This window comes from Eleginops maclovinus, chromosome 5 (genome assembly GCF_036324505.1).
Source record: "Eleginops maclovinus isolate JMC-PN-2008 ecotype Puerto Natales chromosome 5, JC_Emac_rtc_rv5, whole genome shotgun sequence".
In the NCBI taxonomy this organism is placed as follows: Eukaryota; Metazoa; Chordata; class Actinopteri; order Perciformes; family Eleginopidae; genus Eleginops; species Eleginops maclovinus.
Window position 1 is genome coordinate 19,915,983 of NC_086353.1, and position 27,705 is coordinate 19,943,687.

The 27,705-nt window shown below is 41.3% G+C and overlaps 1 protein-coding gene across 8 annotated transcripts in view; it reads left to right on the forward strand.

The window, feature by feature from the left end:
• ctnnd1 (catenin (cadherin-associated protein), delta 1) overlaps window positions 1-26,005 on the forward strand; it is a 35,772-nt gene extending 9,767 nt beyond the window's left edge. For 5 of the 8 annotated variants that reach the window (XM_063883512.1, XM_063883506.1, XM_063883513.1 and 2 more), the window contains 21 exons: window positions 1,817-1,891; window positions 2,124-2,249; window positions 2,589-2,869; window positions 3,377-3,467; window positions 4,057-4,250; window positions 5,109-5,370; window positions 7,332-7,403; window positions 9,148-9,298; window positions 9,554-9,755; window positions 12,062-12,179; window positions 13,235-13,391; window positions 14,933-14,950; window positions 15,180-15,245; window positions 15,390-15,517; window positions 17,295-17,445; window positions 17,525-17,720; window positions 18,936-19,129; window positions 20,554-20,601; window positions 20,724-20,806; window positions 22,388-22,442; window positions 24,039-26,005. In XM_063883512.1, the coding sequence (XP_063739582.1) occupies window positions 2,130-2,249; window positions 2,589-2,869; window positions 3,377-3,467; window positions 4,057-4,250; window positions 5,109-5,370; window positions 7,332-7,403; window positions 9,148-9,298; window positions 9,554-9,755; window positions 12,062-12,179; window positions 13,235-13,391; window positions 14,933-14,950; window positions 15,180-15,245; window positions 15,390-15,517; window positions 17,295-17,445; window positions 17,525-17,720; window positions 18,936-19,129; window positions 20,554-20,601; window positions 20,724-20,806; window positions 22,388-22,442; window positions 24,039-24,097 (2,646 nt within the window). In that variant the 5' untranslated portion in view covers window positions 1,817-1,891; window positions 2,124-2,129 and the 3' untranslated portion in view covers window positions 24,098-26,005. Of the gene's footprint in view, window positions 1-1,816; window positions 1,892-2,123; window positions 2,250-2,588; window positions 2,870-3,376; window positions 3,468-4,056; window positions 4,251-5,108; window positions 5,371-7,331; window positions 7,404-9,147; window positions 9,299-9,553; window positions 9,756-12,061; window positions 12,180-13,234; window positions 13,392-14,932; window positions 14,951-15,179; window positions 15,246-15,389; window positions 15,518-17,294; window positions 17,446-17,524; window positions 17,721-18,935; window positions 19,130-20,553; window positions 20,602-20,723; window positions 20,807-22,387; window positions 22,483-24,038 lie in introns of all 8 variants that reach the window. The other 3 variants (XM_063883508.1, XM_063883510.1, XM_063883507.1) reach the window with 3 other exon arrangements.
• The last annotated feature ends 1,700 nt before the right edge of the window (window positions 26,006-27,705 follow it).

The window sequence follows — 27,705 nt, forward strand, 5'->3', positions numbered from 1 at the left end:
CAAAATACAAATATAAACCTAAAAACGGTCGACTTGGACAGAAAGGAACCAGATTTTAACTCATTTCTGGGTTTTAAGACTTATTCCTACACCACTCTTTAGCTGTCCTGAGGAGGTCATTTGCACCCTCTGTTGCTCCTCGCGTCTTTCGCTGACGTATGTTTTTCCATCCTCCAGCGGCTCCTCAGTATGTCTCTCATCCAAAACGAAAGTCATTGCATCGTCATCCTACCTCTTCACCACCTTTACAACCCGCTGTAGCTCATCATCATGTTTGTCTTGACTTGTCCATGAGAGTTTGCATGCAGAGGCGCGACTCGCTTAACAATTTGTATGTCGTGATATTGGGCTTTTTTACTCAACAGTTTACCTTGGTATCTACATTATGTCAGCCAGCTGGTCTATCCACGATTCGCTGCATGTTCTGAAATAAGGAAGACGTCCTTGGACACTTTTTTTCAGCAACACAAAGTCCGTTAACTGGTTTCCCTTCAGCCCTGCTTCATCAGTTCTGAATTCTTGGATAACATCTGACTCTGTGTGTAGCTGATAAACACTTTTTCACTGTTTTACACACCCTGTTTATCATGTGTGAGTCATTCACCTGGTTCAGGCACTGTCGAGTGACTTCATACTCTCAGACAGGACACACCCACGCACTCTTGCTCATTCTCTTACTTCCTTATTGACACATTCTGCCATTAGTGAATAAACCGGCGTGCGCGCGCACACACGCATACTTTTGAAAAAGCTCTCACTTTCTGTCGCACATACATGTAGGCATGGAGGACACATTCCAGCCCCAGGTAATCCTGGAGGCTGATAAGAAGCAGAAGCATAGGTAGAGTATGTGTTTTTGTGAGTGTTAGAATGAGAGTGGGACAGAAATATAGCCTGTGCTAGTCCTTATCTCTGCTGCGTGTGTTTACATAGCCCGAAGGCTTCGGCATGCCTCTGCCACTCTCCCAGGCAGCGCAACACAACCTGAGTCTGCACTGACAGGTTCCCACACGCTCACATCTGCCATCACACACTTTCTATTCTTCTCTGAGTCCTTGCCTGAACTAAAGAGTGTGATCATGTACCATTGGCACTTAAAATCGTCTGTCATTGCTCCTCCTGTAAGAGCAGCATTCACCTATTTAGCTTTTTAAGATTAAGAATACAACATGCATGAAACCACTGCATACTATCTGATCCATAGGGATCTACCCCCCTTAACCCGACATAGTAGTGGAGGTGAAAGGGGTGCATAGAGCTCCCCCTGTGGCTGGAATTGGAAGTGCACCACACCCATCACCACTCCCTGGCTGTCAATGCAGGTGGTGTCGGATTTGTTGTTGTTTGTCTCACTCTGTTGTTCACTTTCATTTCATTACTTATTATTCCATCGATTCATTGCATTATCACAGTTCCTTCACATAGTTGTTGGATGTAGTTTCATTCTTACAGTCCGTGCACATAAATCATTTTTTAAATGCAATGAAAACTGAATTTTTAACTATCACTGATTTTTAAATGTTGTTTATTTTTTATGTTTTTATGTAGGTGTTTTGAAAAGGTTTGTTTCTGGTCAGGCTGTCACTAAGTAGTTGCTTGTAATGATTATTTTCATTGACAATTCCTTGCAATATTTTTTTGTAGTTGCATCACTGTAAAGAAATGCATGTAATTGAGCAATATTTTAGCCCGTCACTCTGGACGACTTCTAACTGCTCAGGCCATGCCCTGATGTGTATGCGTTCAAACGCGTATAGTCATTCCAAGCAGTCATGGTGTGTGTTGGACTCCCCTCACGTGTATTTCTTCTCCGCAGAACGGCCGCATTCCTTGTGATGCAGACATAGAGAGGCTGACACTGAACGAGGGTTACATCAACGGGACACATCACGTAAGCATCTTCCAAAGACAACTTCTCTTTTCCTGCTGTTTTCAAATTGTAAAAATGTGAAAAGCCTCCATTCAGACCAGGGTTCAAATCCGGCTCGGGACTATTGCCGCATGTCATCCCCTCTGTCTCTACAATAAAGTCACTGGCTGCTCAAAAACATCTTTTTAAAAAAACAAAACATATCCCAAATGAACCCTTTATTCAAGTTTTCTTTCCTCTGGCATGTGTGCAGTTCAGGATGGAGCCTGGTCAGATGGTGCAGGAGACGTATACAGTAGAGGAAGACCCTCAGGAGGCTCAACCTGTTATCTCCGTGGAGACCAATGAAGACGGGACCACGAGGCGCACAGAAACCACGGTAACTTGAGAGGATACAAAGGGAAATGACTAATTGAAAAACACTTGTGAGTTGCATACATCTGAAGCATGTTGGTGACATTTCCTTTAAGATTGCATCTATAGCAGGGGTATTCAAATTACATTCAATAAGATCCAATTAGAGAACATTTCTTCAAGCAAAGGTTTGGAACATCATCATTTAGTGTGATATATATATAGAGCCTGGTAGCTAAAAATCTAATAAAGAAAATACACTTAAAAAACTATATTTTATTGTCACTGATGCATTGATACTTGCAAGCAACATCATTTTAAGTCTATATATACTAACTGTTGTCTCCTCACCTTGCTCTTCCAGGTAAAGAAAGTAGTAAAGACCACCACCACACGCACAGTCATCCCCTCCGTGTCAGACACACTGTCCCTGGATGGGGGGGGTTCAGTGACGGGTATGAGTGCCTGCACTGGACCCGTCTACAGACACGTACAACCGGCTGCACCCATGGATTACCCCACTCACACCGTGCCCCGCAACTACCACTACGGACCGCCGGCGGGCTACGACGACTACCGAACCGGGCCCCCGTCCGAGGCCTACCCCAGCCTGAGCCGGGGGGCTCGTATGGATGATCGCTACAGGTACAGTTTGTTGTTGAAAGCCTTCGAGGGAATCTGAATACTGAGGGAAATTAAGGTTTCATGAAATGCTTTATTCAGAATAAAATAAAATGCAAGATAAATACAACTATTTAATTGGTGGTGGCTTAGGGGGGAAATAGGTGTCAGTGGTTCGATCCCGACACATGCTGTCGATATGTCAAGTGTCTTTATGCAAGATACCTGTACTTCACCCCAAATTGCTCCCATAGGCAAATCTATGGGATGGAAAAGGATGCTTTGGAGAAATAAAAATGAAAAAGCATCAGATACATTTATGTAGCGAAACATAAACAAGTTAAATTAAATAATAAATAAATCTGAAAAGAATGTTTACATTGACCTCAGAGAAGAAATATGTGCATGTTTTACAACATTAGAAGCAGTAAATGTGTACAATATATACCGCGGTGTATAAGCATTAAAAAAAGATGGGTAAAGATGGAGGAATCTTTACAACTCAACTCCTCTGCCCTTCCCCCTCTCCAGACCGGTCCATCCTGACGGCTACAGAACTCTGGATCCGAACTACAGAGCCGTCAGCAGGAACCAGCTGGACCCCTATGCTGCTCAGCCACAGGTACGATCAATAATCTCCAGCTCTCAGTAGACTCTCGCTGAGGCCTCTTCGGAAACTCAATCAACACTTTTGTTGGGTGCAACACAGTTATCATGCTATAAATCCTGTTTTTTGGGATAAAATCTTTATTTGGGACATTTTTCAAGGTAACCACAAGTGTTGCCAATATTAGAAAGATCCACTTGCTACACATATTCAACTATTCTGACTTTACAACCTCCTGTCCTTCCCCTCTTCTGTAAACAACCTGCAGTTCAGTTTAATGAGCTTTTATCCCATGACTGTCTGTCCTAGCTGAGTCATCAGTGACTTCCCAGTTGCTCTAAGGTGCGGTGAAGTTAAAGTTTTCACAAGATATGATGTGGAAATGACAAGTTATCTTGATAAAACTTGTATTTTCCTTTTTTCTCGACTAAGTGTAATTAAAAAAAAAATCCCTTTAAAGCTGTTCGGTCGTTAGCTGACACGCTAAATTCTGCTTTGCTACCCTGCCATATGTTAAGGATAGAATAGAATAAAGGAGTGAGCACGTATACAACCCATAGCATAAGTTTACCAGCAGCATTTGACTTATTTTGTCCTTGTGAAGGTCGGCCGTATGGGAAGTGCCATGGAGCTCTCCTCCATCCCTAGGTTTGTCCCGGAGCCGTACGGTCTGGAGGACGATCAGCGCAGCATGGGCTACGACGAGCCCGACTACGGCATGGGACACCCCATGCACTACAGCACCGTGCCCCGCAACCTGCACGGCTACCAGCATGGGCCCCCACCACGCAGGGCTGGGTAAGACCTGTTAACACAAAGATGTATGTTCTGTGTGAGAAGGGCAAATTATAATGTCCCGTACACTATCAATTACATTTCAGAGAAAAGACGAAGTAAAGGGAAAATATATAGAATTGTTGTCAATAATTAAAAGCAACAACAGGGTAAACTTAGGATGGGAAATGTATCAATCTAATGTTGACATTTTGATAAGTGTTACCTTTCCTTCCCTAAAAGTCTGCTGTTGGAGCGATTGATACATTTTATTTTCTTGTTGTTGATAATACATTTCTATGTATTTAGTGTTATTATTTAAGGTAATTGCAGTAGTTTTTTACGCTTTTATTTTGAAGGCAGCTCTGAACTGGTGATTAGGTATTTATTTGAGTTTTGCAGGTTGTCTATAAAAAAGTGATGCCTTCTTTCTCAACTTTCCAGTCTGTTCCTATTTGCCTTTATCCCCAAAATATCTTCACAACATCATTATATAGGGATGCTAGTCTACAATTTTGATATTGCAACGGACTCTAAGGAAATAACGCGGTATTGTCCGTGGTTAAACACCAGCAATCAACGCGTCTGCCTTTTTATGTGAGGTGTTACCTTCACACTAACACAGTAACAGTTAGACACTCAGTTTGTAACCGTAGGAACACAGAGCACTGAGAGTTTCTGTTTTCTGGTTAAGTTTTTAGCTTTGTTAGTAAATGACACACCTTGCATAGTCCGATAGAAGTTGCTTTCTCACAACTTCTGTAGCATATGATTTTCTCCGTATCCCCCCGGCCCTAGCGCAAACCTTATTTCCACATTTCCTCTCTGCTGGCATGGATGGATGTCTGTGTTTCACCAACACATGTTCTCCCTCCTCCCCAGGAGTTACGAGGGCACGTTGGATGGCGACATGAGCGGCCCGGGGGACGTGTACTACTGGGGAGGCGGGGCCCCGCTGGCGCAGGGTGAGAGGGGCAGTATGGCCTCGTTGGACAGCACTCTGAGAAAAGGTCCCGGCCCTGGCCCCGGAGGATGGCGTCAGCCGGAGCTGCCCGAGGTCATCGCCATGCTTAACTACAGGCTGGACCCCGTCCGGAGCAACGCAGCGGCGTACCTGCAGCACCTCACCTACAAGAACGATAAAGTAAGAAGTGCCAGTGTGTGTGGTTTAAATCGTATCCAGTGTGATTTAGACGGGACTTTATTTAAAGTCCTTTATTGGGGAGTGCAGCGGTAGAAAGCGCTTTCTCTCAGGACTACAGATGATTGGTCATTTGTTTTCTATGCAGGATACGGGCGAGACAGGCTGTTATTATTCTTTCAGAGTGGGAGTAAAACAAGCAGTAGATGGAGGAGGTATTAGTTAACGAAAGCTTTTTTTTAATTGCTTTTCTTCCATTGGATCATCATCAGTCTGAATCAGAATACTGTACTGGGGGGAATTGTGTTTTGTGACTGTTGCTGTATTTTCAAATAAATACAAAAAAAGAGAAACTGAATAAAGTTGGAGTTAGAATGTGGAATCAAAAGATGTAATTTAATAAATAAAGAAAATGTCAAATTAACTAAATAAAATAAAAATATAATTAGATGTTTTCAAATGTAGAATTCTTAATTTGTATAAAAAAATACTTTTAATGATTTTATTATTTCATGAATCAGTAGAGTTTTGACAGACGGCAGTCAGTCAGCTTTGCTGGTCGGTTAATAGTTTAATCCTGCTCGCCTTAGATGGTTAAATTACAGGAGTTGCGAAGTCGTTCTTCCAACTTTAGTGTGTCGAGAATTGATAAGCAGAACATGACTTGATAACAACACTTCTTACCATCAACGCTCAAAACAATCTCACAATTCTCAAAACAATCGCTCTTTCTCCAAAGTTGTTGAACCGACTACAGAGGACGTTCATGTGAATTTGGGACCCTCCCCCGTGGTTGGTTTTGTCCATAGGCTATTCTACTAAAGATAACACACTGCTGCATCCTCAACAGCGTGGACAAAAGAGAGAAAGCAGCGTTACTTTGTACAGATCTACTCTGAACTAAGGCTATGAAGAAATGACTAAAGTATGAAGCCGCAGATGGATAGAAGATGCAGCCTGTCTGTTCTGCAGCAGAGTTCATTTGTGTTAACAGCAGGCCCCAGCAACAAGATGTCCAAACTATCTGGCACAAATTATGAAAGTCAAGGGGTGCTTTTCTTTTCTTTGTCTCTGCTTTGACTGAATTTCTTTGTTCAAAACTGCTCCCTTTTTTATAACGGACTGATGTTGATGTGATTTTGATAAGCTGTGCTGTTTGATAAACAGTGGTAAACCCGACTTAAAGAGGCCCTTTGTAGCCTGGACACTTCCATTAAACTACTTTTATTAATTCAGTAACATAATGACATCACTATGTAACACACACACTTGTATTTGAGGGGAGGGACATCTGTAAGTGATTAATCACAACAGAGCCGGCCAGCTTACCAATCAGAGCAGACTGGGCTCTGGTTTCAGGCAGAGGGTGAAAAGAGGTGCTGCAGCCCAGGCAGTATGAGAAAGATAAAGAGCTTTCTGAACCTTAAAAATCTAAATATAAATGTGAACATGAAATGAGCATAATATGTCCAGTCTATTACATTTAACCGTTCTTAAAGCTGCTCTCATTCATATTTCTAGTATTTTATCAGTGAATCTGTGTTATGTGAAAGATGTTGCTTAACACTATGAACCAGCGAAGAATCACCACCCAACTCTTCAAGTTTCCTCTGCTCTACTGAGCGTTTTAATTTCTAGCTTATTATTTTGGTTTTATGGCCCATAATATCAGTGTTTGTTTCACTCCCACAGCTCTCCTGAGCATGGTTTCCTGCACAAGGCAGCTTTTCTTGTTATTGAAAACTTGCCTCACATGGTTTAAGAGCCTGTTATGACTTGGACACGAGAGAAATCAAAGAGAGACAATGAGAAAAATAAAGACAATTTTGAACATTAAAGCATGTAAATGTGTCACAGTAGAGGCACAAAATACAAATATGAAGCTGAAAATGAGCAAAATAGGGTCCCTTTTAAAGCAGCCCCCATCCACATCTCCACGTTATGACCATGCTTTTGTTTTCCAGGTCAAGAGCGATGTGCGTCGAATGAAAGGCATCCCAGCGCTCGTCTCTATGCTCGACAACCCAAACAGAGAGGTGAGTCTGCTGGTTTTCTCCCCTGGCTTTCTGCTCATTCCTCACTAAATAAAACGGTGTTTGGACAGTACTAGGTGGGGTAGAAGAGAGGCTTATGGGATGTAGTGTATTCCTCGGTGAGACCGTTCATTGGACTGAGACAAAGTCAAGCTAACAAAGGAACTAGAAATAAGCATTACGTGTTTGATGTCTCTCGGTCGAATCCTGTAGGGCAACATTTGTGCTAAATATGGATTCGGCCAAAACGGTCCATGTTTTATTTCCCTCCATGATCCCCTTTCATTTAGCAGAGGCTGTGGCTAGGTTCTGCTGATCTTAGTATGGGCACTACCAGACAAACCACAGCATGCATTCCGTTCTCCAAGCAGAGAGGCATCTAAATTTGACATTACACGCTCTACAGCCAGAGACCAGTTTGATGTCTGAGTGTGTCGGAGGACGTACCGGCTGGAGAAATGGTTCAAACAGCGACTGCACCTTCTGCTTTAGAGGCCCTTTCTCTTTCCTGTAGTGTGTTCTATAGGTTTTAGTGCATTTGAATGGTTTGCAAGTTTCTCTCCCACACATCTGTCTTTTTAAAAATGTAGTAACATAATGACATCACTATGTAACACTGGGACTTTTGGCTAGCGATCCAACTTATTGTACGTGATAGGCTAAGGTCCGAAAGGTAGTGTTTGTATAAAAGTGTTGAAACAAAAACTATTTTTTGGATGTCCATGTACTGGTGTGTAAATGAAGAGGGCTTTATATTATATAATGTCAGATACTCAAGGAAACGTTCTGCATTCCCTTGAGAATTTCTTTTTTGTTCTAAGTTACAGGATACATTTGGGCCAAAAAACTGCTCTTGCTTTTTTGAATCAACAAGACTATTACCTCCGTTCTGACAAAAGGTTTCAGGGTAAACACAAATTGTGCTCTGTCTCTTAAACAAGATATCAGATTTCCAAAGAAAAGCTCTCAAAAAAGAAGGTATGTATTTATACAAACGTACCCAAAATACAGTATAGTGTAGATAGCACTGCTATTAGTTACTGCTGCTATTTTTGTGGTGCCCCTAGGCAGTCGAGACGTTACGCTCATTCTGATCCAATGGACCGATGAGACATACTTCAGATAATTCAGAGATGATGCATCTGATACGCACTCAGGCTGACATGGTGAAGCCAAGAGACAATCAGGCTGCTGCATCTCTGCTACACTCGCAACATTTTAGCAGTTTCATTACACTAAACGATTGGACTGTTTGTCTCCATCAAATCGAGCTCTGAAGTAATGAGCTCCTCTTGATATTTTGTCATAAGATAAGAGGTACTTTATTAATCCCAAACTGGAAATGTTTGCGTTGCAGCAGCATAAAACAAAACAAGGCATTGCACATGATTAGAAATATAAAATCCCAAAAAAAGAAAAGAAACATCTCAAAATAGAAATAGAATAAACCAGCATTAGAGTAAAAATAATATATACAGTGGAGTGTTGTTTAGAAAAAACAGATTTCTCCCATGAACATTTTCTCAGAAATCTCGGATAATAATCTTGTTTGTTCAGAAAGAGTACCCATGACGCTGCAGTATGTGGCCGACTATCGACTATAGACTATGACTTGCGTTAGTAGAAAAACCTCAGACAAGTGTTATCAGTGTTGCACAATCTACCACTAGGTCACACCACTACTGCACTCGGCCTTAGTGCTACTCCATCCTCACTAACGACTGAATAATCTCTCAATGTGTTCCAGGTTCACTACGCAGCCTGTGGCGCGCTAAAAAACATTTCCTACGGCAAAGACCACGACAACAAGATCGCCATCAAGAACTGCGACGGAGTGCCCGCTCTGGTCCGGTTGCTGAGGAAGACTCATGACCAGGACCTCACTGACATCATCACAGGTGAGAAGGTCACATGACCAATCAGAGTGAAAATGCACAGTAGCTAAAATGTAGTTTTAAAGGGGCCCTATTATGCTTTTTGGGGTTTCCCTTTCCTGCATGTCTTTGTGCATGTAAATGGTCTGCTGTAAATGGTATTTTATTGTTTGGATGCTTTATTGTGAAGCTTTTTTTATAAGTTATCTCGCCTATAAAATGATCTTTTCCTATACATACAAAAACCCAGCCATTTTTAATGTTATCTCTCTTCTCCAGGGACGCTGTGGAACCTGTCATCTCACGACTCGGTGAAGATGGAGATCGTGGACCACGCGCTCCACGCCCTCTCCGACGAAGTGATTGTGCCCCATTCTGGCTGGGAGCAAGGGAGCAATGGAGCGGGAGGAGGGGAGGAGAACTGCAAGCCCAGACACCTGGAGTGGGAGACGGCCCTCACCAACACAGCTGGCTGCCTGAGGTAAGGGAGGAGCAGGGAGATGACGTGAGGGGGGAAAGGCAGGAGGGAGGGTTCATGTAGTGAGGAAGATGGAAACATGCCAACTCAACAGGGTGACGGAGCATGGGGGTGTGAGAGGAAGGCAATAACTAGTCAACAGAGGAGAAGCTTTTGAATCAGCTAACCGGCCCAGTTTTTATTGCACCTGTAAAATGTATAGTTGTTCATAATTATCACAAATATGGTAAATTCATTTTATAATGAATTAGAGTTTATAGAGGCCATATTCAACAACACAAAACTATATAAAAACATCTGTTTACAGACTCTTGTTCAGTTTAATCCTTAAACTTTTATATAAAACACTTCGAATGAAGATCGTTTGTGACCGTGTTTTGAATAATACATTTTTTGTGAAAAATGAATGTGTTTGACACAGTTTTGATGTTAAACAACGCCCCAATTCCAATTTTTTTAGTACTGAGGTCATTTTGTCTGAATATAATTTTTGCCTCTGACTTCTTTCTTTTAATTTCTGGATAATATCCTCTTTGGCAGCATTGAAACCACACTTATAGAATCTATCCTTTGAGTGAAAAGGTATACGTTTGAAATACAGGGATGCGTGTGGTTTATTGAGCCTTTACTATTTGTTTGGATATAGTGCCCTGTATCCTTACAGTGACTCTGAGAGACCAGGGCAGGGTGAGGAGGGTTTATAGGGGGAGGCTAGCAGAGGACAGGGGGGCATTGACTCGCTCAGTGTAAACAGTTTGTTCCAGCCTGTTATCTATGCATTCCTTCTGACCACACGGTTAATTAGAGAGAAGCATCTGTGAATAACTCTGCATGTTAAAGACTTATAAAGGTCAGTATTTGCAGAAACAGTTTGGACAGTATCAGACCAAACACTGGAGTTCAAGATCATTAAACATAAAGAATGTCCCTCATTTTCATCAATAAAAGGAGGCAGAATAAACATGAATTTGAGTAGGACTGCACGATATTTAAAAAGTGCGATCATTTGACTGGAATTTAAAATGCTATAAGATTCCCGGAATAAGGAATGACCCTATCTGTAAAATAACTTGCATTATCCTTGAAACAGTCCAGGGACTACGGATGGAAAAAGCCTCTTGGCTAACTCTGTCACATTTACAGAAAGTTGTATCAATGTGCGCTGTCCCTGTTAAATAAATACAAATATCTAAAATGATCATAGTGCCATTTTCTATGAGGATCACTATTAAACACATGCGTTTGTTACATTTTAAAATTCTATTAGTAGATCTTATTAAGCAATGTAGAGAAAAGGTGTCAGAATAAAAAAAAAAAGTGATGGACCTTTAGGAAAAGCTTTTTTTAATATGACTTAGGAACTTCAGAAAGGCAAGGAAATGAACATATAGTACTCCTTAAAAGCCACATGCAGGTGTTGCCTCGATTGGACTCCGCGACACAGTGACAGCAGTATGTGCACACCGTCTATTCATTAACGCTCAAACACATGAAATGTGATAGGCAAAGGGGAGGGCATTTCCAGGAGGTTGACCAATCAGAGCAGACGAGGCTCTGGTTTCAGACAGAGGGGTGATGCAACACAGGCAGTAGGAGTAAAAATAAAGAACTTTTGGAGAATTAGAACATGTAAATATGTCACAATAAAGGCATAGAATACAAATATGATCCTTAAGTAACTTCCTGAAAGTGGTTGCTCCAGACCCCATTGACACTTACGTCCCACAACAACACAAACCTTTGTTTGCCGCCCACAACGTGTACACAAAGTTCCTGAGCTATGCAGCGAGGTTAAATCAGCGCCCGTGCTCTGGAAGGAAATGTGTCCTGGTATTGTGTGAGAGGGGCAGGGCCTGTCACTGGGAATAACGAGCCGAAACAAAAGAGCAAGGCTGAGTATCATTCCACAGAGTCCCCCCCCCCACATCTTCCTCTCTTTACATGCCTTCCTCACCAATGAATGAACTAACGGGGTCTCAGTTTCAGTAAGTTTCCATCCATCCTGTCCTGAGTAGCACTGAGTCAGAGAGAAATAGGTCCAGAGCTGAAACTGGATACCCCCCAAACTGTACACTCTTTGTAAAGCGGAGGATTTAACAGGAGTTTCATTCAAACAACTCTAGGGGGGGGGGGGAGGGAGGGCGTGTTCAAGCATTGTGTGCAGGAATCCCTTTGTAGTCATTTTAGATGAACTCTTTCCTCTCACCTTTAACCTCTTTAATAGCCTCAATTATTTCCCCGACCTTTCACACCGCTAATCCACGTTTTGTTTTACATTCCCCTTATCTCACCTTTCCTCTGTCCGGAAGAAACGTGAGTTCAGAGCGGAGCGAGGCGCGGAGGAAGCTGAGGGAGTGCACGGGATTGGTGGATTCGCTCATGTACATCGTCCAATCCCAGATTGACTGTAAAGACGTGGACAATAAGGTGAGTGAATGTAAAGAAGGACCACTAAGTTTTTTGACAATGTTGTTTCTAACAGGAAAAAGTTAAGACGCTGCTCTGCTCAATCATCAGCATAATAGTGGGGATGAGTTTGACTCAAATTTCCATTTAGTTTTATTCTATAAACTGCGAATAACTGGGTTCATAAAAGTAAAAAGGATGGTATTTTAGATAGTTTGTTTGCAGAAAAAGACAACTGGTCACTTAAAAGATGCAGTGTTTTTAGAAGAGATACTAAAGACATTAATATGTTGTCTCCATCCGTCTTTCACTACCTGGTGACTTCATCAGAATAATAATCAGGAATACTTTATACTTTACACAGGGGACAATGTTTTTTAACGGTTGATACATTTTAGACAAGTTAAAAAAATGATCTAACAAACAATTATATAAACATAGTCAGTAAAAATAGGCTCAATATATTACAACAGTAAACTCTGTATTCAGTAGGAGTAGTGTATTTATATTAATGCTGGAAATCAGTTTATGAATCAACAGTTTTTATTTCTGGGGGAATTAGCAATGTATACCAGTTGCTGTAAGTTGTTTTATTTGAACTTTTAGTTGAAATAAAAAAAAAATATTCATAATAACATAAAGTAGTTTAAGTAACACTGACACATTTTACTATACAAAATAACAATAATAAATATGAGAAATGTGTATTTTACAGTATATACAATAGTACTGGTGTATTAATCACTATATTAATGCCTAAAACCCATTATTACACATATTTGCAATGTAAGATATGAGCATTGCACTCGTTAATAATTAATGGAGAACATTGCACAGTTGAATAAATACTGCGGAGTGTTGCACAGTTAATCCATATTTCACAGTTTAAAAGGGATCGATCTGCTCCTGGCGCAAAAAATCCCAGCAGCTTTGCCCTGTGTGATGACATGAGTTCTGTTTGTGACTGATCTTTATCTCGATCCCATTCCAGATGTTTGAAAAACACTTTGCATGTCATTAATTCCCCCTCGTCTATTCTCTCCACCTCTCCCGGCGTTTTCCCTCAATATTTGCAGCTGATAGAGAACAGCGTGTGTCTGCTGAGGAACCTGTCCTATCACGTGCACCGTGAAATCCCCGGCTGTGAGCGCTACCAGGAGGCCGCACCCCTCAACCAGGGCCCCGCCCCCTCCAGCCAGAAGGGCGGCTGCTTCAGCTCCCGCAAGAGCAAAGGTCTGTGTCACCTAGAGAGTTAGGAGAAGGAGGAGGAGCTACATCTGTGGTGATGTCACTGTGATGGCAGTGTGTCGCCACACTGATACCAACACGCACACACACACACACACACACACACACACACACACACACACACACACACACACACACACACACACACACACACACACACACACACACACACACACACACACACACAAAACCACTCGCTCACAGAGGAATGTCAGCAATTTCCCCAACTCTGAGAAAGCTCATCCTCTCTCCTGCTGCTCTCTGTTTGTGTTTCGCTGAGAGTGCAGCCCCCCCTTTTGTTTTTGAAATGTTCCTTTAGCTTTGATACAATGAGGCAATACAGAAACAACGTTATTACATTTAAAAGACATATTTTGGGCTGTAAGAAGCTACACTTTTCCTTTCTGAAGAATCAGCCAATCAGCTTTAGATTCACATATAATATTCGGTAATTTTATGAAAGGTCAAACACTTTTAAAGATTCTCCTATTTCCATTAAGGTGACTAAAAATGCCTTTTTTGGGGAGGCCTGGCCAAAAGCCGTAAAACCCAAATAAATGATTCCTACAGTAATATTAAAAAGAAATGCAACCTGTGTCTCATTTAGCAAGCAGAAATGAGTCATCCTTTGTTTACATACGTCACATAATGACATCACTAGGTAACAATTGCGCTTCTTTTGGCGAGCGCTCCTCCACATTGTACCTATAGGCTAAAGGGCGGTGCATTTCTAAGCTTTTGACCAGTCACACCAGAGTCTGAATTAAAATGTTAGGAGCCAGACATGCGTTTTTAGTTTGTTTAAAACATTATTTTGTTCGTTGTATTCCTCTCCCCGCTTCAACTCTGTCTCTACAATGAGGGAATTGGTTGCCTAAAATAAAAATCTTTAAAGAGTTACGGCGTAGGCTTGTTTAGAGTACAAATATCTTTTGTTACACAAGGCTATCGCCTGCTTTTTTCAGTGAAAAATAATCACGTCTCGACGATTCTTTATATAATCTTTCGATCAATGGTTTTCAGGCGCAATAATAAACAGATAGTATTGGACATTTGAAATCACACACTGTTTATTAGTTTGGGGACTAAAGACTTTTCTGTGTGTTTATAATGTTCAGGTCGGTTAAACAGACACTTATAACAGCTGTGTGTGTGTGTGTGTGTGTGTGTGTGTGTGTGTGTGTGTGTGTGTGTGTGTGTGTGTGTGTGTGTGTGTGTGTGTGTGTGTGTGTGTGTGTGTGTGTGTGTGTGTGTGTGTGTGTGTGTGTGTGTGTGTGTGTGTGTGTGTGTGTGTGTGTGTGTGTGTGTGTGTGTGTGTGTGTGTGTGTGTGTGTGTGTGTGTGTGTGTGTGTGGAATGTTCTGCTTTAACGGGCCTTCACACTTGGCTGGTGCTGTCGGGTGTGAGCAGGTGTTAACTGGGTGGCTCAGTTATGGCTGCTTTCCTCTTACTTACTATAAATGCTTTCTCTTCCTCCTCCTCCCGTCTTTCTCTCCTTCTCTCCCCCTTTTCTACGCTGGGTTACAGATGAGTGGTTTTCCAAAGGTAAGCTCTCTACCTGTTTGACTGCACTTTGCTTCCGCTGCCCGTTGTTGTCGTAGTAATGGAGTAGCTAACAGGTCGGTAGTACTAACCCGCACGCCTCACGCATCTCTGTGTTCAGTCATAGCGTTCGTCTCACCTCAATAGAATAAACAGTAGAACTAATTCATCTAAATCTGCGTTTTATATTTAGGTTCTGTGTGTTTTCTAAAGCTGGAATGTTCAATTTCAGGTAAGAAAGATGACGATGGAGCTGCAGACATAATAGACATTCCAAAGAGGACCGCGCCTGCTAAAGGTAGCTACACACTTTCACTGTCTGTATCCTAAAGTACAGAAAAACGGAGGAAAATATTGTATTCTTACATAATATTTACATGTGTGCTTACAACTTAATCTTCCCCCCTCTTTCCTGCTATCCTCACTTTCTTCTCCCCTGTAGGTTACGAGCTGTTGTTCCAGCCCGAGGTGGTCCGCATCTACACCTCTCTGCTCAAAGAGTCGAAGAACCCCACCGTACTGGAGGCCTCGGCCGGAGCCGTTCAGAACCTGTGTGCTGGACGCTGGACCGTAAGACCTGCTATCCATTATTTTCTCCTTCCTTTTTCACCAACACACACTGTCTTGAGGTCCATTCACATAATACAACCGTGGAAAAAATTAAGAGACCACTTCAGCTTTATCCTTCTCTCGTTTTATTATTTATAGATATGTCTTTGAGTTCAATGATTTTTCTTTTGTTTTTATTATATTCTATAAACTATTGACAATTTTCCTCTGTGTTGGAATTCAACAGACACTGGAATGGCTGCCATTGTCAGTAGTTTATAGAATGCAATAAAAAAAAAGAGGAAATCATTGAACTCAAAGCCATATCTATAAATAATAAAACAAGAGAGAAGGATAAAGCTGAAGTGGTCTCCCTGTGCACAGCCCTTACATCCTGCAGCCTATCTAACAGTAGGATGTTCAAATCTTAAGGTGTTTTGCGAATCCTCTAACTCTTTCTTCTTGCCATTTTCTGCCAGATCAGATTCAGAACCAGGTTTATTGCCAAGTAGGTTTACACATACAAGTTAGCTTTAGTGTATAATGGTGCAAACGTACAGTAAGAGGAATTAGGTTCTAATAAAAGGAGCAAATGTAAGACTATTTTGAAAGCTTTTTTAAAATAAAAGAATGATTACAAGAAGTATACATTTACAAACAAGTGCAACAATAATGTGCAAAATCTGCAGTATACCTGAATGTAAGGGGGAAGAGCTGGGCAAGAGGTATTTTACCTGTTTGTCGCCAGTTAAAACTGCATTTTTGAAATACTTGCATTCATAATGAGTGCGTTTTGAAAAAAAAGTTGTAGTTATTGTTCACAAAAATACTTTTGTTATAAGAGCAGAAAGGATGATCTATGGCCAGATTTTAGCCTTTTTTCTTCGAATTGTTCTTGACCCCAAATACCTCTAATTTCACCTTATCAATCCACTCATTACTGCAGAGGAAACAATAACTCCTGGCTTAAAGGAGGCATGTACAGTCTTGTAATTCCTAAGTGCTGTTTCTGAGGGGTTCAGACGGCTGCACGTAGATTAGTGAAGGGAATTATCCGGGGGAATGAGAGATGAATACTAGTAGTTCAGGAAGTCTCGTTGTGGAACAAAGCCACTGCCATTATTAACTGTCAAATATTATTACGTTGTTATAATTTAGCTTCCTCTGGACAGGATTATCAACAATTCTGTAAATGTACTGTATGTCTGACCATATGCACATTTAACAATAGTCTTAGGGTTGTAACAATGCATCTGTATGGAGATGTATCCATCACCGCAAAGATATAACGGGAATGCATATCATCATCTTCAAGAAATGCCTTTATTTAGAAATATCCACGACATTTGTGTTCAAGTCTACCTCCTTAAACATGAGAAATGAAGCACCAGACGTCTGTCAATGTTTCATTTAAGCATATTTAAGACTCCATTAAAACAATAGGTAACAACTGTGGAAGAAATGTTTTTGATGGAAAAACGTACCCATAAATGGAGATTACAAGAACCACAGCTCAACAGGAAGTGGGAAAAATGGATTCTATACAAGGCTCAAAGCAAAGACATTTGACTGGATCAATAGCTAACAGACACATGTATGTTCAAGAAAATAATAACATGAATACATATACGTAACGAGCATGTGAATGCCGTGTATATTGTGTCAATAAAGCTTTCAATTACAAAGAAAAAGAGAGTACTTAGTGGAGCTCCTTTAGCAGGAAACACACATTTCTCTCAGAAGATACAACAGTCTGTGTAAGGAAGAGTATCTAAGGAGAGAAAATGTTCTGTTTCAGTATGGGCGATACATCCGCGCCTTGCTACGGCAAGAGAAGGGGCTACCCATGATGACGGAGCTGCTCGCTCACGGCAACGACCGTGTGGTCCGCGCCATGTCCGGAGCCCTGCGCAACATGGCCATCGACGCTCGCAACAGAGATCTACTAGGTGAGATTAGTTGGAACTGAGTCAGTTTTTAAGTAAACAATCAACATTTTTAACGCTCTTCTCATGCTGCTGTTGCCAGGCAAACATGCGGTGCCTCATCTAGTTGCCAACCTCCCCGGCGGCGGGCAGAGTCAGCCGGTGCGAGCGCTGTCGGAGGAGACGGTGGTGTCGGTGTTGAGCACGCTCCAGGAGGTTCTGGGCTCCAGCCTTGAGTCCGCCAAGACCCTCCGATCCTCGCAGGGGATCGAGAGACTCGTGCTCATTAACAAAGACGGGTAAGGGGTCATGTTTGAGATCATTTTCTGCCCGACAACATTGAAAATTCGGTTAATTGCCAAGAAAGTTTACACAAGAAATGACCTCTTTAAAAAAAAAAATGTTAATCTTTCTTTTAATCAAAAATACACATTTTTACATTTTAGCACAAATACATAATTTTAACAACACAAAACAAAGACACACATTCAAATCATAACAGTTTCCTAACCAATAATCCAGGAAAAAACAGACAACATAAAACAGAAATAAATAAATCAACTGAGCAATATGAAAAAATCTAAACAAAAAAGAGTCCTTATTGTTTTCAAAACCAAATCAATTTGCTTCATGGGGCATACTTAAACACAGTAAGAGGAATTAGGTTCTACAAAAGGAGCAAATTTAGGAATATTTTGGAAGCTATTTTAAAATAAAAGAATTATTACAAGAAGTATACATTTAAGAACAAGTAAGAAAGTGAGAAATGACAATACATAAATATAATGTGTGCAGTATACCTGAATTTAAGGGGGAAGAGCTCTGCAGTCTGTGCTATTTTAAGAGGTATTTAACATGTTTGTCGCCAGGTGAACCTGCATTTTTGAAACACTAGCATCCATGTGAGTGCATTTGAAAAAAATGTAATGTAATTATTGTCATGGATTACAGGATTAAAGGATCTATGCTAGATTTGAGCCTTTTATCTAACTTCAATCTACAGTCCTTGGGCAGGTAAACCCCTACGAATGAAACAAACAGTAAAAACATTTCACCGTTTCTATCACACTTACAAAAAATCAGTAAATCAAATAGAATACATACAGTGCAAATACAATATTACAATTAATTCCAACTAATAACTCGACAGCAATTTGCTCAATAGCCATTTTTTAGCACTATGGGAAAAAGAATGAAAGTCTGTGCAGGTTTAAAGCTCAGCTGGAAGCATATTCTTTGGCTAGATGGTTGTAAATGAGAAAGCAGATGTTCAGTCAGTCAGTCAGTCAGTCAGTCAGTCAGTCAGTCAGTCAGGGTGCTTTAATGACTTTTTATCTAACACCAAGTGAGAAGAAAAAAAACCTCCCTTGGTTTCAGCACAGTCTTACTAACCTGAGACCAGCAGGTTATGCAACACTGAAGATGTAAGAGGATCAAAGCGTGCAGAACTGCTTGGGTGCTTCTATTGTTAGATTGTTCTTGTGAGAGTATGTCTCACTCCCATCCCTCTCCAGGAATCGCTCTGAGAGGGAGGTGCGCGGGGCCGGCCTGGTGCTGCAGACCGTGTGGGGCTACAAGGAGCTGCGGCGCACTTTGGAGAAGGACGGCTGGAAGAAGACGGACTTCATGGTCAACCTCAACCCTCCCAGCAACAACACCAGAGCCAACGGGGGATACGAGGACAGCACCCTGCCGCTCATAGACAAAGGTCAGGAGCCTCATGCACCAGAGCACCAGCGTGGAAGCAAGTGTTTAATGTCTGTCCAGCAAAAGTGTTGTTTGCAGGGAATTTGCCGGGCTTCCTAACATTGTTTTGCTAAGCCACTTCAGGCAGCTTTTTGAAATAGACCTTTCCAACTGGTTGTCTTTCAAGTTTTTAGTTTGATCCCAACCGTGATGACTTGATGATTCTGGAGTCAAAAATAAACAAAATAGTTTCCACACACATTTAACAATAGGCATTTAAGATCTAACACAAATCAAAACCAAAGATGAAAACTCAAACAAGTAAAGCAAACTTAAATAGTCATTTTTTTCCTCTATTATACAAATTCTAATCTAAAATAATTTAACAGTTAAGAACTTTCTTGTTCTTTTCCGCTGCTGTATAGCTCACCTTTAGAGCTAGTGGCCCATGTATTGGGGCTCAGTTACTGTGTGGACAACCCAGGTTCGAATCCGGCCAGGAACCATTTACACATTTCATCCGCTCTGTCCCCCTCTATCACTCTCCAATAAAGGCTAATCCCGCCCCAGAATCCTGAAAAACAAAAAAGAGAAGTGTATTGTTGCCATCTTCAGCACAGGTTGCCCATATCTGGGACGATTTATGACCATTGTCGTTCTAGCATGACGTAAAAGTCGCATGAATTGCGACATGACTGCTCAGACTGAGGTCGCATTGCAAAACATCTAACCTGTATCCGATTTAGGACCACATATGAAAGAAGCCCGAATCTGATTTGAAAAAATCCGATTCCATGTGATTTGTGCTGTTCACACTGTTATAAAGAAATCAGATCTGAGTCACATATGAGCAAAAAAATCGGATTTGTGCCACTTTTGCCTGCAGTGTGAACAAGGCCTAATAGTCCTTGAGTCTAATCGCTTGATCTCCACAGAGTCGTGCTTCAAATTTAAAAAAATGTAACTGCTGTTTCAAAAAGAATCCGCACTACTATGATAAGCTGTTCGTATAATATGACAATAGATTTTGAGAGAATGAAATGGGAGTTGTAATTTGATTCTTGCACGGTTGTCTGAACCTGCTTACCGTAGGAGACATTAAAGGGTTCACCGCAGTCGGGAATTTAAGATAATCCTTAACAGGGTTATCTGTCATCACCTTTATGTAAAAGAAAAATCCCCTTCAAATGTTCAAAAGATCTTTTTAAGCTATTTGGCTCTGATTTGTAGGGTTACTCAAATCTACCAATCGCACAGCGTAAATGATATATTTGCAAAAACTCGCTGGCTCATGTGTGACACTTGAAACTCTTCCAAAACACGCCTACACACTGATCTATCTTTGGCAGAGATGGACCGGTTTAACACTGGCTCTCTCCTGAGGGAGCTGTAACATCTCTCATCTCACGTCCATGCTCCGTGTTTTTGTCTTTTTTCTGCACACAGGGGGCAAAGGGGACCGGGAAATGATTCCACTGAACGACATGGGACCAGGCAAGTGTGACAATGGAGAACACACAGCGTTATAATAGGCTGTAATACAGGCATGATTACTATATTGGTGAGGTTTTTGCGTTAAAAACACCTGTGGTTTAATTTATGATTCTCTCCCTTAGATGCTTACTCCACACTGGACCAGAGAGGGAGAAGGAACACTCTGGATAACACACTCGAACCTGCTGACAGAGACGCAGTTCAGGTAAAAACCTGGACACACACACGTTCTACTCACTCTTCCCACACGTTACCCTACATGACTGCACTTTAAGGGATAGTTTGGATGTTTTGAAGTATGGTTATGTGAGGTAATTATCCTTACTCAGTGTATTGATCATTATGGAGCAGCCGCACAGAAGCTGAGCGGTGGGCAGCCAAATGCAATTTAGCCACCTCAAAATACAATATCAATTAAAGTAAGCTATGTTTAGAATATATTTATTCCTCTACTGTTGCTGTCAGACATCTTTTTAAGGGGCCGTATTATGCTCTTCATGGTTGTCCCTTTCCTGTAGTGTGTTGTATTGATTGTTGTGCATGTAAAGGGTCTAAAGCCTTAACCCCTCCATTCGACTCCTTTTGATTACTTCCTTAGTGACATCACTATGTAACACTTAAGCTCCTATTGGGTAGCTCTCCAACACATTGTACATGATAGGCTAAGTGGCGGGACTCTCTAAGCGGTTGACTAATCCCAACAGAGCTAACCAATCAGAGCAGACTAGGCTCTGGTTTCAGACTGAGGGTGAAAAAAGGTGCTCCAGCACAGGCAGTATGAGAAAAATAAAGAGCTTTTTGAACATTAAAGCATGGAAACATGTCACAGGAGAGACACACAATACAAGCATGAACCTGAAATGAGCATAACAGGGCCCCTTGAAGTTGGGTAACTGAAAAATACTGTAATTTTACCTTTTGCCTCTATCGGTTAGTTATTTTTAAACGTTACATATCGGGGGGGAAAAGGCTGACTGAGTACATTTAAAATGATATATATGCGTTTTACTTCTGCGCCGTCTAAAGCAGCACATTGCTTCTTTGATGTAACTCCTGTCTGTTTCTCCAGATTGGGTGCGACCACCATTTACTGTAAATAACATCCTGACTATGGATAAAATACCTGACACAACCCTACTTCAAATATCCAAACCATCCCTTTAATGAGAATAACTCCCTCAGTCAATAACATAAACTAATGCGTGCTCTCTGCATCCCCTTACTTACCTTATCTACAGTTTGTTGAAAACACTTCTAGTGCAGACCAGATCCCCATTTGACACGTATCTGCTTTGAATAATTAGCTTGCCTCTGCTTCATCCGTGGGACACAGTTCATTCAGGAGACATTCTGTGCACCTAGCTGAACGTATTGGAAATATGAAAGTTGTTTATCATGTGCAACAAACGCATACAACTTCTTAATGTTTCAGGACGACACACGGACCAATATCCTCACCTCCTGCTAAAAATGTTAGCGTGTGATCGGAAGTGCTCTCACACACCCACAGACAGCATGTCCGCGCATGTCTTGTGAAAGCAGTGCGTTTGAGCTGTGTGTTTCACATGAATTTCTCACCGGTGTTCTTTTTTCTCCCCCTGAAACACGACCTCACATAACTAACTTTTAAACTAACTAACCCTTCTTTCTTTTCTCTTCTGATAACCTTATTTCCCTTTTACTTTTTCTTTCTCTTTAACCCTCTCTGTTCACCCCCTCCTGTACGTCGCCTTTCTCTATCACACTCTCCTGCTCTTTCTTGTGTATCTCTCCTTCTCTCTCTCAGGGAGGGATGTATGGGGAGAGCCAGGCCTCTTTGCCTCTAATGGATTCTTACGATGGTTAGGCCACACCCACTGTCACACTGCATGTCAGCGCATGGTATGTGTGTCCCAGCAGCTGCTCTGCTCCACTCCACTCCACTCACTGCATGGCCTAATATCTGGTGTAGCTGTGACTATTTGTGTTTGACAGTGACCAGTGTTGTCAATGAGCTTCCATTGTACTGTTTTTGCCCCCCCTGCTGGTGAAGTGTATATTTATTTCTCCCGAGATGTGATTTTATTATTTCTCTGCAGTTTGTGTAGATTTTTTCCTCTCCCATGTGGTGACTTTGTTGCCAGCAGCCACTATTGTGTAATGTGTTGTTTAAAGCCTCGTCTGTGAAGTCTTAGTATGTCATTTGTTTCTCCCCACTGTCTCAAATTATGGCTCAATTCCGAACCGACCCATACACACGTCATATAGATGATGTAGCAAACTCCGTTTTAGTCTCCTTTTGTAAGGTGGAGGACGTAAATACAGCGGCAGGCTTTGGGACTTACTTCAACATGGTTTAGATTCTGTGTAAAAAATGATACATTTAGGTAAAGCTCAACATTTTGTAAGATCTGTTTCTTTTAAGTATCACTTTTCAGCATCCGATGTTTATAAGCTTCTTGGTTTTTGTTCCTGTAAATATAGAAAAAACCTATCAGGCAAATGCAATTTATTTAGTCTAGACCCGGGTCTATATGGTCCCAAGTACCCCCTGAAGTTGTAACCTAAAACGATCTTAGTTAGTTATTCGTAAATGTTTGCACGGAACTATTTGTAGTGATTCATTCCATCATACGTTATCAGGGGGTGAAGATTAGCTGTTGAAGGGTTAAATGACTTCCAGTTGGAGAGTTTGATAACTCCCACTCCCCACTAGTTCGTTTGGAACGGCACTTAATGTGGCGGACACTCTTTGCGAGGGTGTAGGGGTTTGGTTTGGAAATAACCCTACTGCCCAATTCCAAACCAACCCCTACACCCTTCCATTCCGTGTTCGTGCGAAGGGTCCGCCACATTAAGTGATGGTCCAAACCAACAAGTTGGAGTGGGTAATCGGCCCTGACTAACCACCTGCCCTACCTGACCACGTGCAACACTGTTTGTCAACAAACATGCTGTCCATATAAAACACATATGAGTAAACTGCACAAAATAAATGCATCTAATATTGTCTTACTAATGATAACTTGAAGGTTACTATAGAAAGTTATTGTACCCGTGTCTCGTCTAGATTACAGTAGACTTGTCAATTTGATTGTAACATTTTCTATATTTTGTTGGACTGTTGCACAAACCAAGCAGCTCATAAATATCTGCTTTGAAACAAAAAGAGGTTTACGAAATAAAACGTTTTTTTAATTGTTTTAATTGTTTTTAATATATTTTAAAATGTTGTCCCGATAGATGCTGATTGAAACTATGTTGTGAAAATGTCTGACATTTTTCTGCCGGAGAGAGGGTTGTTTGTCCCAAAGTTTGCCGCTGTATTTAGGTCCTCCGTCTGGGCCTCATTCAGCTTTGAGTGCGACTACAGACACATTGGGACTGCGTAGGGGTCGGTTTGGAATTGACCTTCCTGTCACACATGATAACCTCCAACCCTTCTTCACCTCTTGCAGAAAAACTGATTGTGTGCATCACGAGACGACAGCCTCCTCCCACCTACTGCCCTTGCTGAACTGACAAATGGGGGACCACAACACTACGGATTGGACTAAAAACTCCATCCTTTACACTCAACTCTCCTGTCCCCTCTTCACTCTTTTTGCAGGTCCTCTTCTTTCTCTCTTGCCCTTTTGGTTACATTCCTTCATTGCAGCTTGGAAAATTTTAACGAAAACACACGGAGACAAACAGACGTGGATCTACGCTCCCTGTGGAAAACCGGACGAGACACTATGACCACTTTTGTGCACCGCGAGACCCTGAACTCCAAAACCACTCGATCAGACACCACGGCTACGACACTACATTTCCAAACTACACTACAACAATACAACTTGCCTGGACAACACTAATTCTCTCTTCAACCAAAGGCTGTGGTCAGAACAGGACACTTTTGGGGGAAATTTTACACAAAACATCAAATCTTTTTCTCTCTCTGATTGTTAAATATTACAAAAAAGATTTCCTACCATTGATAACCGATGTTTAATGACCTAATAAGATGTGTGAAAGCTTCTGCTTCTGTTTTTGGTTGTGGTTGTTCCTCTTCTTGCTTCGCTCTGTACCACAGTTAATGTGCCAAATGACACTGCTACCGCTGCCAATTCTGATTGCAACAAAGTGAATGCACACATCTTTACAGATGCTACACCGAAACCGGCATCTGCTTCGTCTTGTTTGCAGCTTGTGACAGTCAACATGATGCATGGGGGCTGCTGCGTATTTCTGTATCGGTCTGTGATCTGTAGATGTAAAAAGGGTGGAGGTGCCAGTATCAATACAAAAATACAATTATTCTCCTTTCGTCGGTGTATTCTACGTTTCTGAAGTGATGTTTCTGTTAAGTGTAAGCATCTTAACTTTGTGATTTTTGGGAGATATTACAGGATTCCTGGGCAGCATTCCCGACTGTAAATCTTATGAATGTGTTCAAACAAACAGCATCTCTGTATGTGGGCTAACTGGAGTGCCTCGCTCATCAGGATAGGTCTGATGGGTGTGCCTAACATGAAACGGGGGAGTGTAACCAATCAAGGTGTCTTTTTCTCAGAAGTTGGGGAATACTGTACATTGAAGTCACCTGTTTTCTATTCTGCAAATATAACCTGACATGACCTTGTACGTGTGATGTAATTGGAAGTGTTTTTTTATACGGTATAAAACTCTCTAATTTACTGCTTCAAAGTCTACCTGGCTTTAACCCTACACAACAGTACATGGGAGAAGGCACAGATGTTTGCTTTTACCTACATTTCTTACGTAGTTATGTAAAAGAATGCTTAGTGCCGAGTGAGATGTAGATACTTACTAAGTGGACGATTTAGAGAAGAACCACGGGGGGAGGGATATGTGTGTTTTTCTTCTTTTTCTACCTTTCCTCATGCCAATTGAATCCCGACTGAGAATGCCTAATTTTTCTCAAATGTAACGTGTTGCCTTCAAGAGTGGACTGACTAAAAAAGAGGAGAAAAGGGGAGAGTAAGATTTGAAAAGTTGCAGTGCATGGAGGCATAGAACAGAATTTGCTCTTAGAAAAAAAGCAGATAAAAAATAAAAGCACATTTAAACTATATATACAAGAGAATATTTGTTAATTTTAATGGTTATATGTATTTCCTTTTTTTTAAATATTGATTTGGGTTTAATTGTTTCGGGTGCTCTTGGTGAATGCATATGCAATCAGTTTTTATGTTTTGATTGAAAACATTCATCTTCATGTCTTAATTAAATGCAAAACGTGTTAGCTAAACAGAAACCCTCCAACGCAGCCATCAGATACTGGAACACCAATGGAAAATCTGATTCTGGACTACAACTTAATCTCTTTGCCTTGGCTCTTAAAAATTGCACATTCTCATTTATGAATGAATTATGTAACTAGCAATACTGTTTTTAATAAAAAAGAAAATGATTTCTCAGAGCTTTTCTTTTTTTTTGTCTCCTGATTTGTGTTATCAGCCTGAGCATTTTTAAAGAGAAATAACACTTAACATGTCATGTTAGGCTAGTTTTCTATCATTTCACAGAGCGCCAAACAGGCGGCGCCTCGAAATTAAGACTTAACAAAACAAATAGGAGTAGGACCCGTGTTAGCTTGTGCATGTTACGCTATTTCTATAATTTGGAGAACACTTTTTATTATCCAAAGTTATCCAAAAGAACTCTGGTCGTGCAACAGCCTGTGTAGAGTGCTACAGGTGAGTGGAAGTTTCGTGCTAATGCTATCTCAAGTTAGCTGCGTTGCGCTTAGCTAACAACTTCACCACACGGAGTTGTACTGCTGTCAATTTAAATAGGTTGAATATATAATTTTGCAACGGACTGCATTATTAAGCTAGTAAGCAAGGACTTTGCATGATTATAAATGTTTTGCACATATTTCTGGTTTATTTTTCTGCTAATTTGCTAGCTAAGTTGTCGCCCCGGTGTGCTGAATGTTACCTTTCCCCAAAGGTACGGCTTTGTATACAACATAGACTATGGTTGAACATAAACTAATTTGACATATGGTTTGACATTGCTCGAGCGCAGTTCGCCGTGTGCTGCATAGGCTATGTTTATTCTTCTAGCTAAAGATTAACATTTTACATTAAAAAAACCCCAACAAGCTTTTAAGGATAACAGCGTTGAAATGTAGTAAAGAAATCCTATCGACTGGATATGCATGTATTGACAGTGGCAGCATGCGAGGGGCTTTAACAATTGCCAAGTAAATAAACAATTCGAAAATAAAATCCATTCTAAACTGGAAATTAAGGTGATGTTTAATTTTAGCAGTAGGCCTACCAGTGAACAGGAAGATTTGTATGGTAGCAACAGTAGTAGTTGTACATTTCCTAATAATTCAAGCTATAGTGCTTTATTTGTGATCCCCATCTCTTTTGTCCCTCCTGGTTCCCATTACCTATGTGGACATGCAGCGATACAGGTGGTCAGGTTATGAGCTGAAGCTTCTAGAGGAGCTGCAGAAACAGCAAAACAATGCCCGATTCTGTGATACCCTGCTGCAAACTGAGGGTGAGGATGACCTGTCTGGCAAACTTTTATACTTTTACGTTAAAGAGTAGTTTAACATGACCACATATTTTTTTCTCCTTCATACTTGTAAAGGTATCTCGGTCCCAACCCACAGTTGCATCCTCGCAGCACTGAGTCCCTACCTGTCTCAGAAGCTGTCAGACTCCATGTCTCCTCCAGCAGGCCAAAAGCGGCTGCTCCGGCTCCAGCCTCTGACGGCCCAGACGCTGCTGAAGCTGGTTCGACTTCTGTACTCAGGGGACCTGGAGGTTAAAGGAGGTGTAGAGCAGGAGGACGTGCTGGCGGTAGCCCGGAAGTTTGGGATCACAGACCTTGTTGAAGGACTGGGAAATATGGAGGAGAAAGACAGGTGTGAAAGCATAAAAATGCAGGATGCACAAGTTCAGGCGGAGATGGATAAGAAGAGAGACCAAGAATCTCCAGTCGAGAAGAGAAAATGTGTATCCATCGGCACGCTAACTGGTGAAAAGATAGTGGGAGGTTATTTTACTCAGTCAACCCAAACTGAACATCCAACCCTAGGGCCTTTATCCTTTCAAAGTTCGTACTTTTCAATCCATTCTCAAAACATCACACTTGATA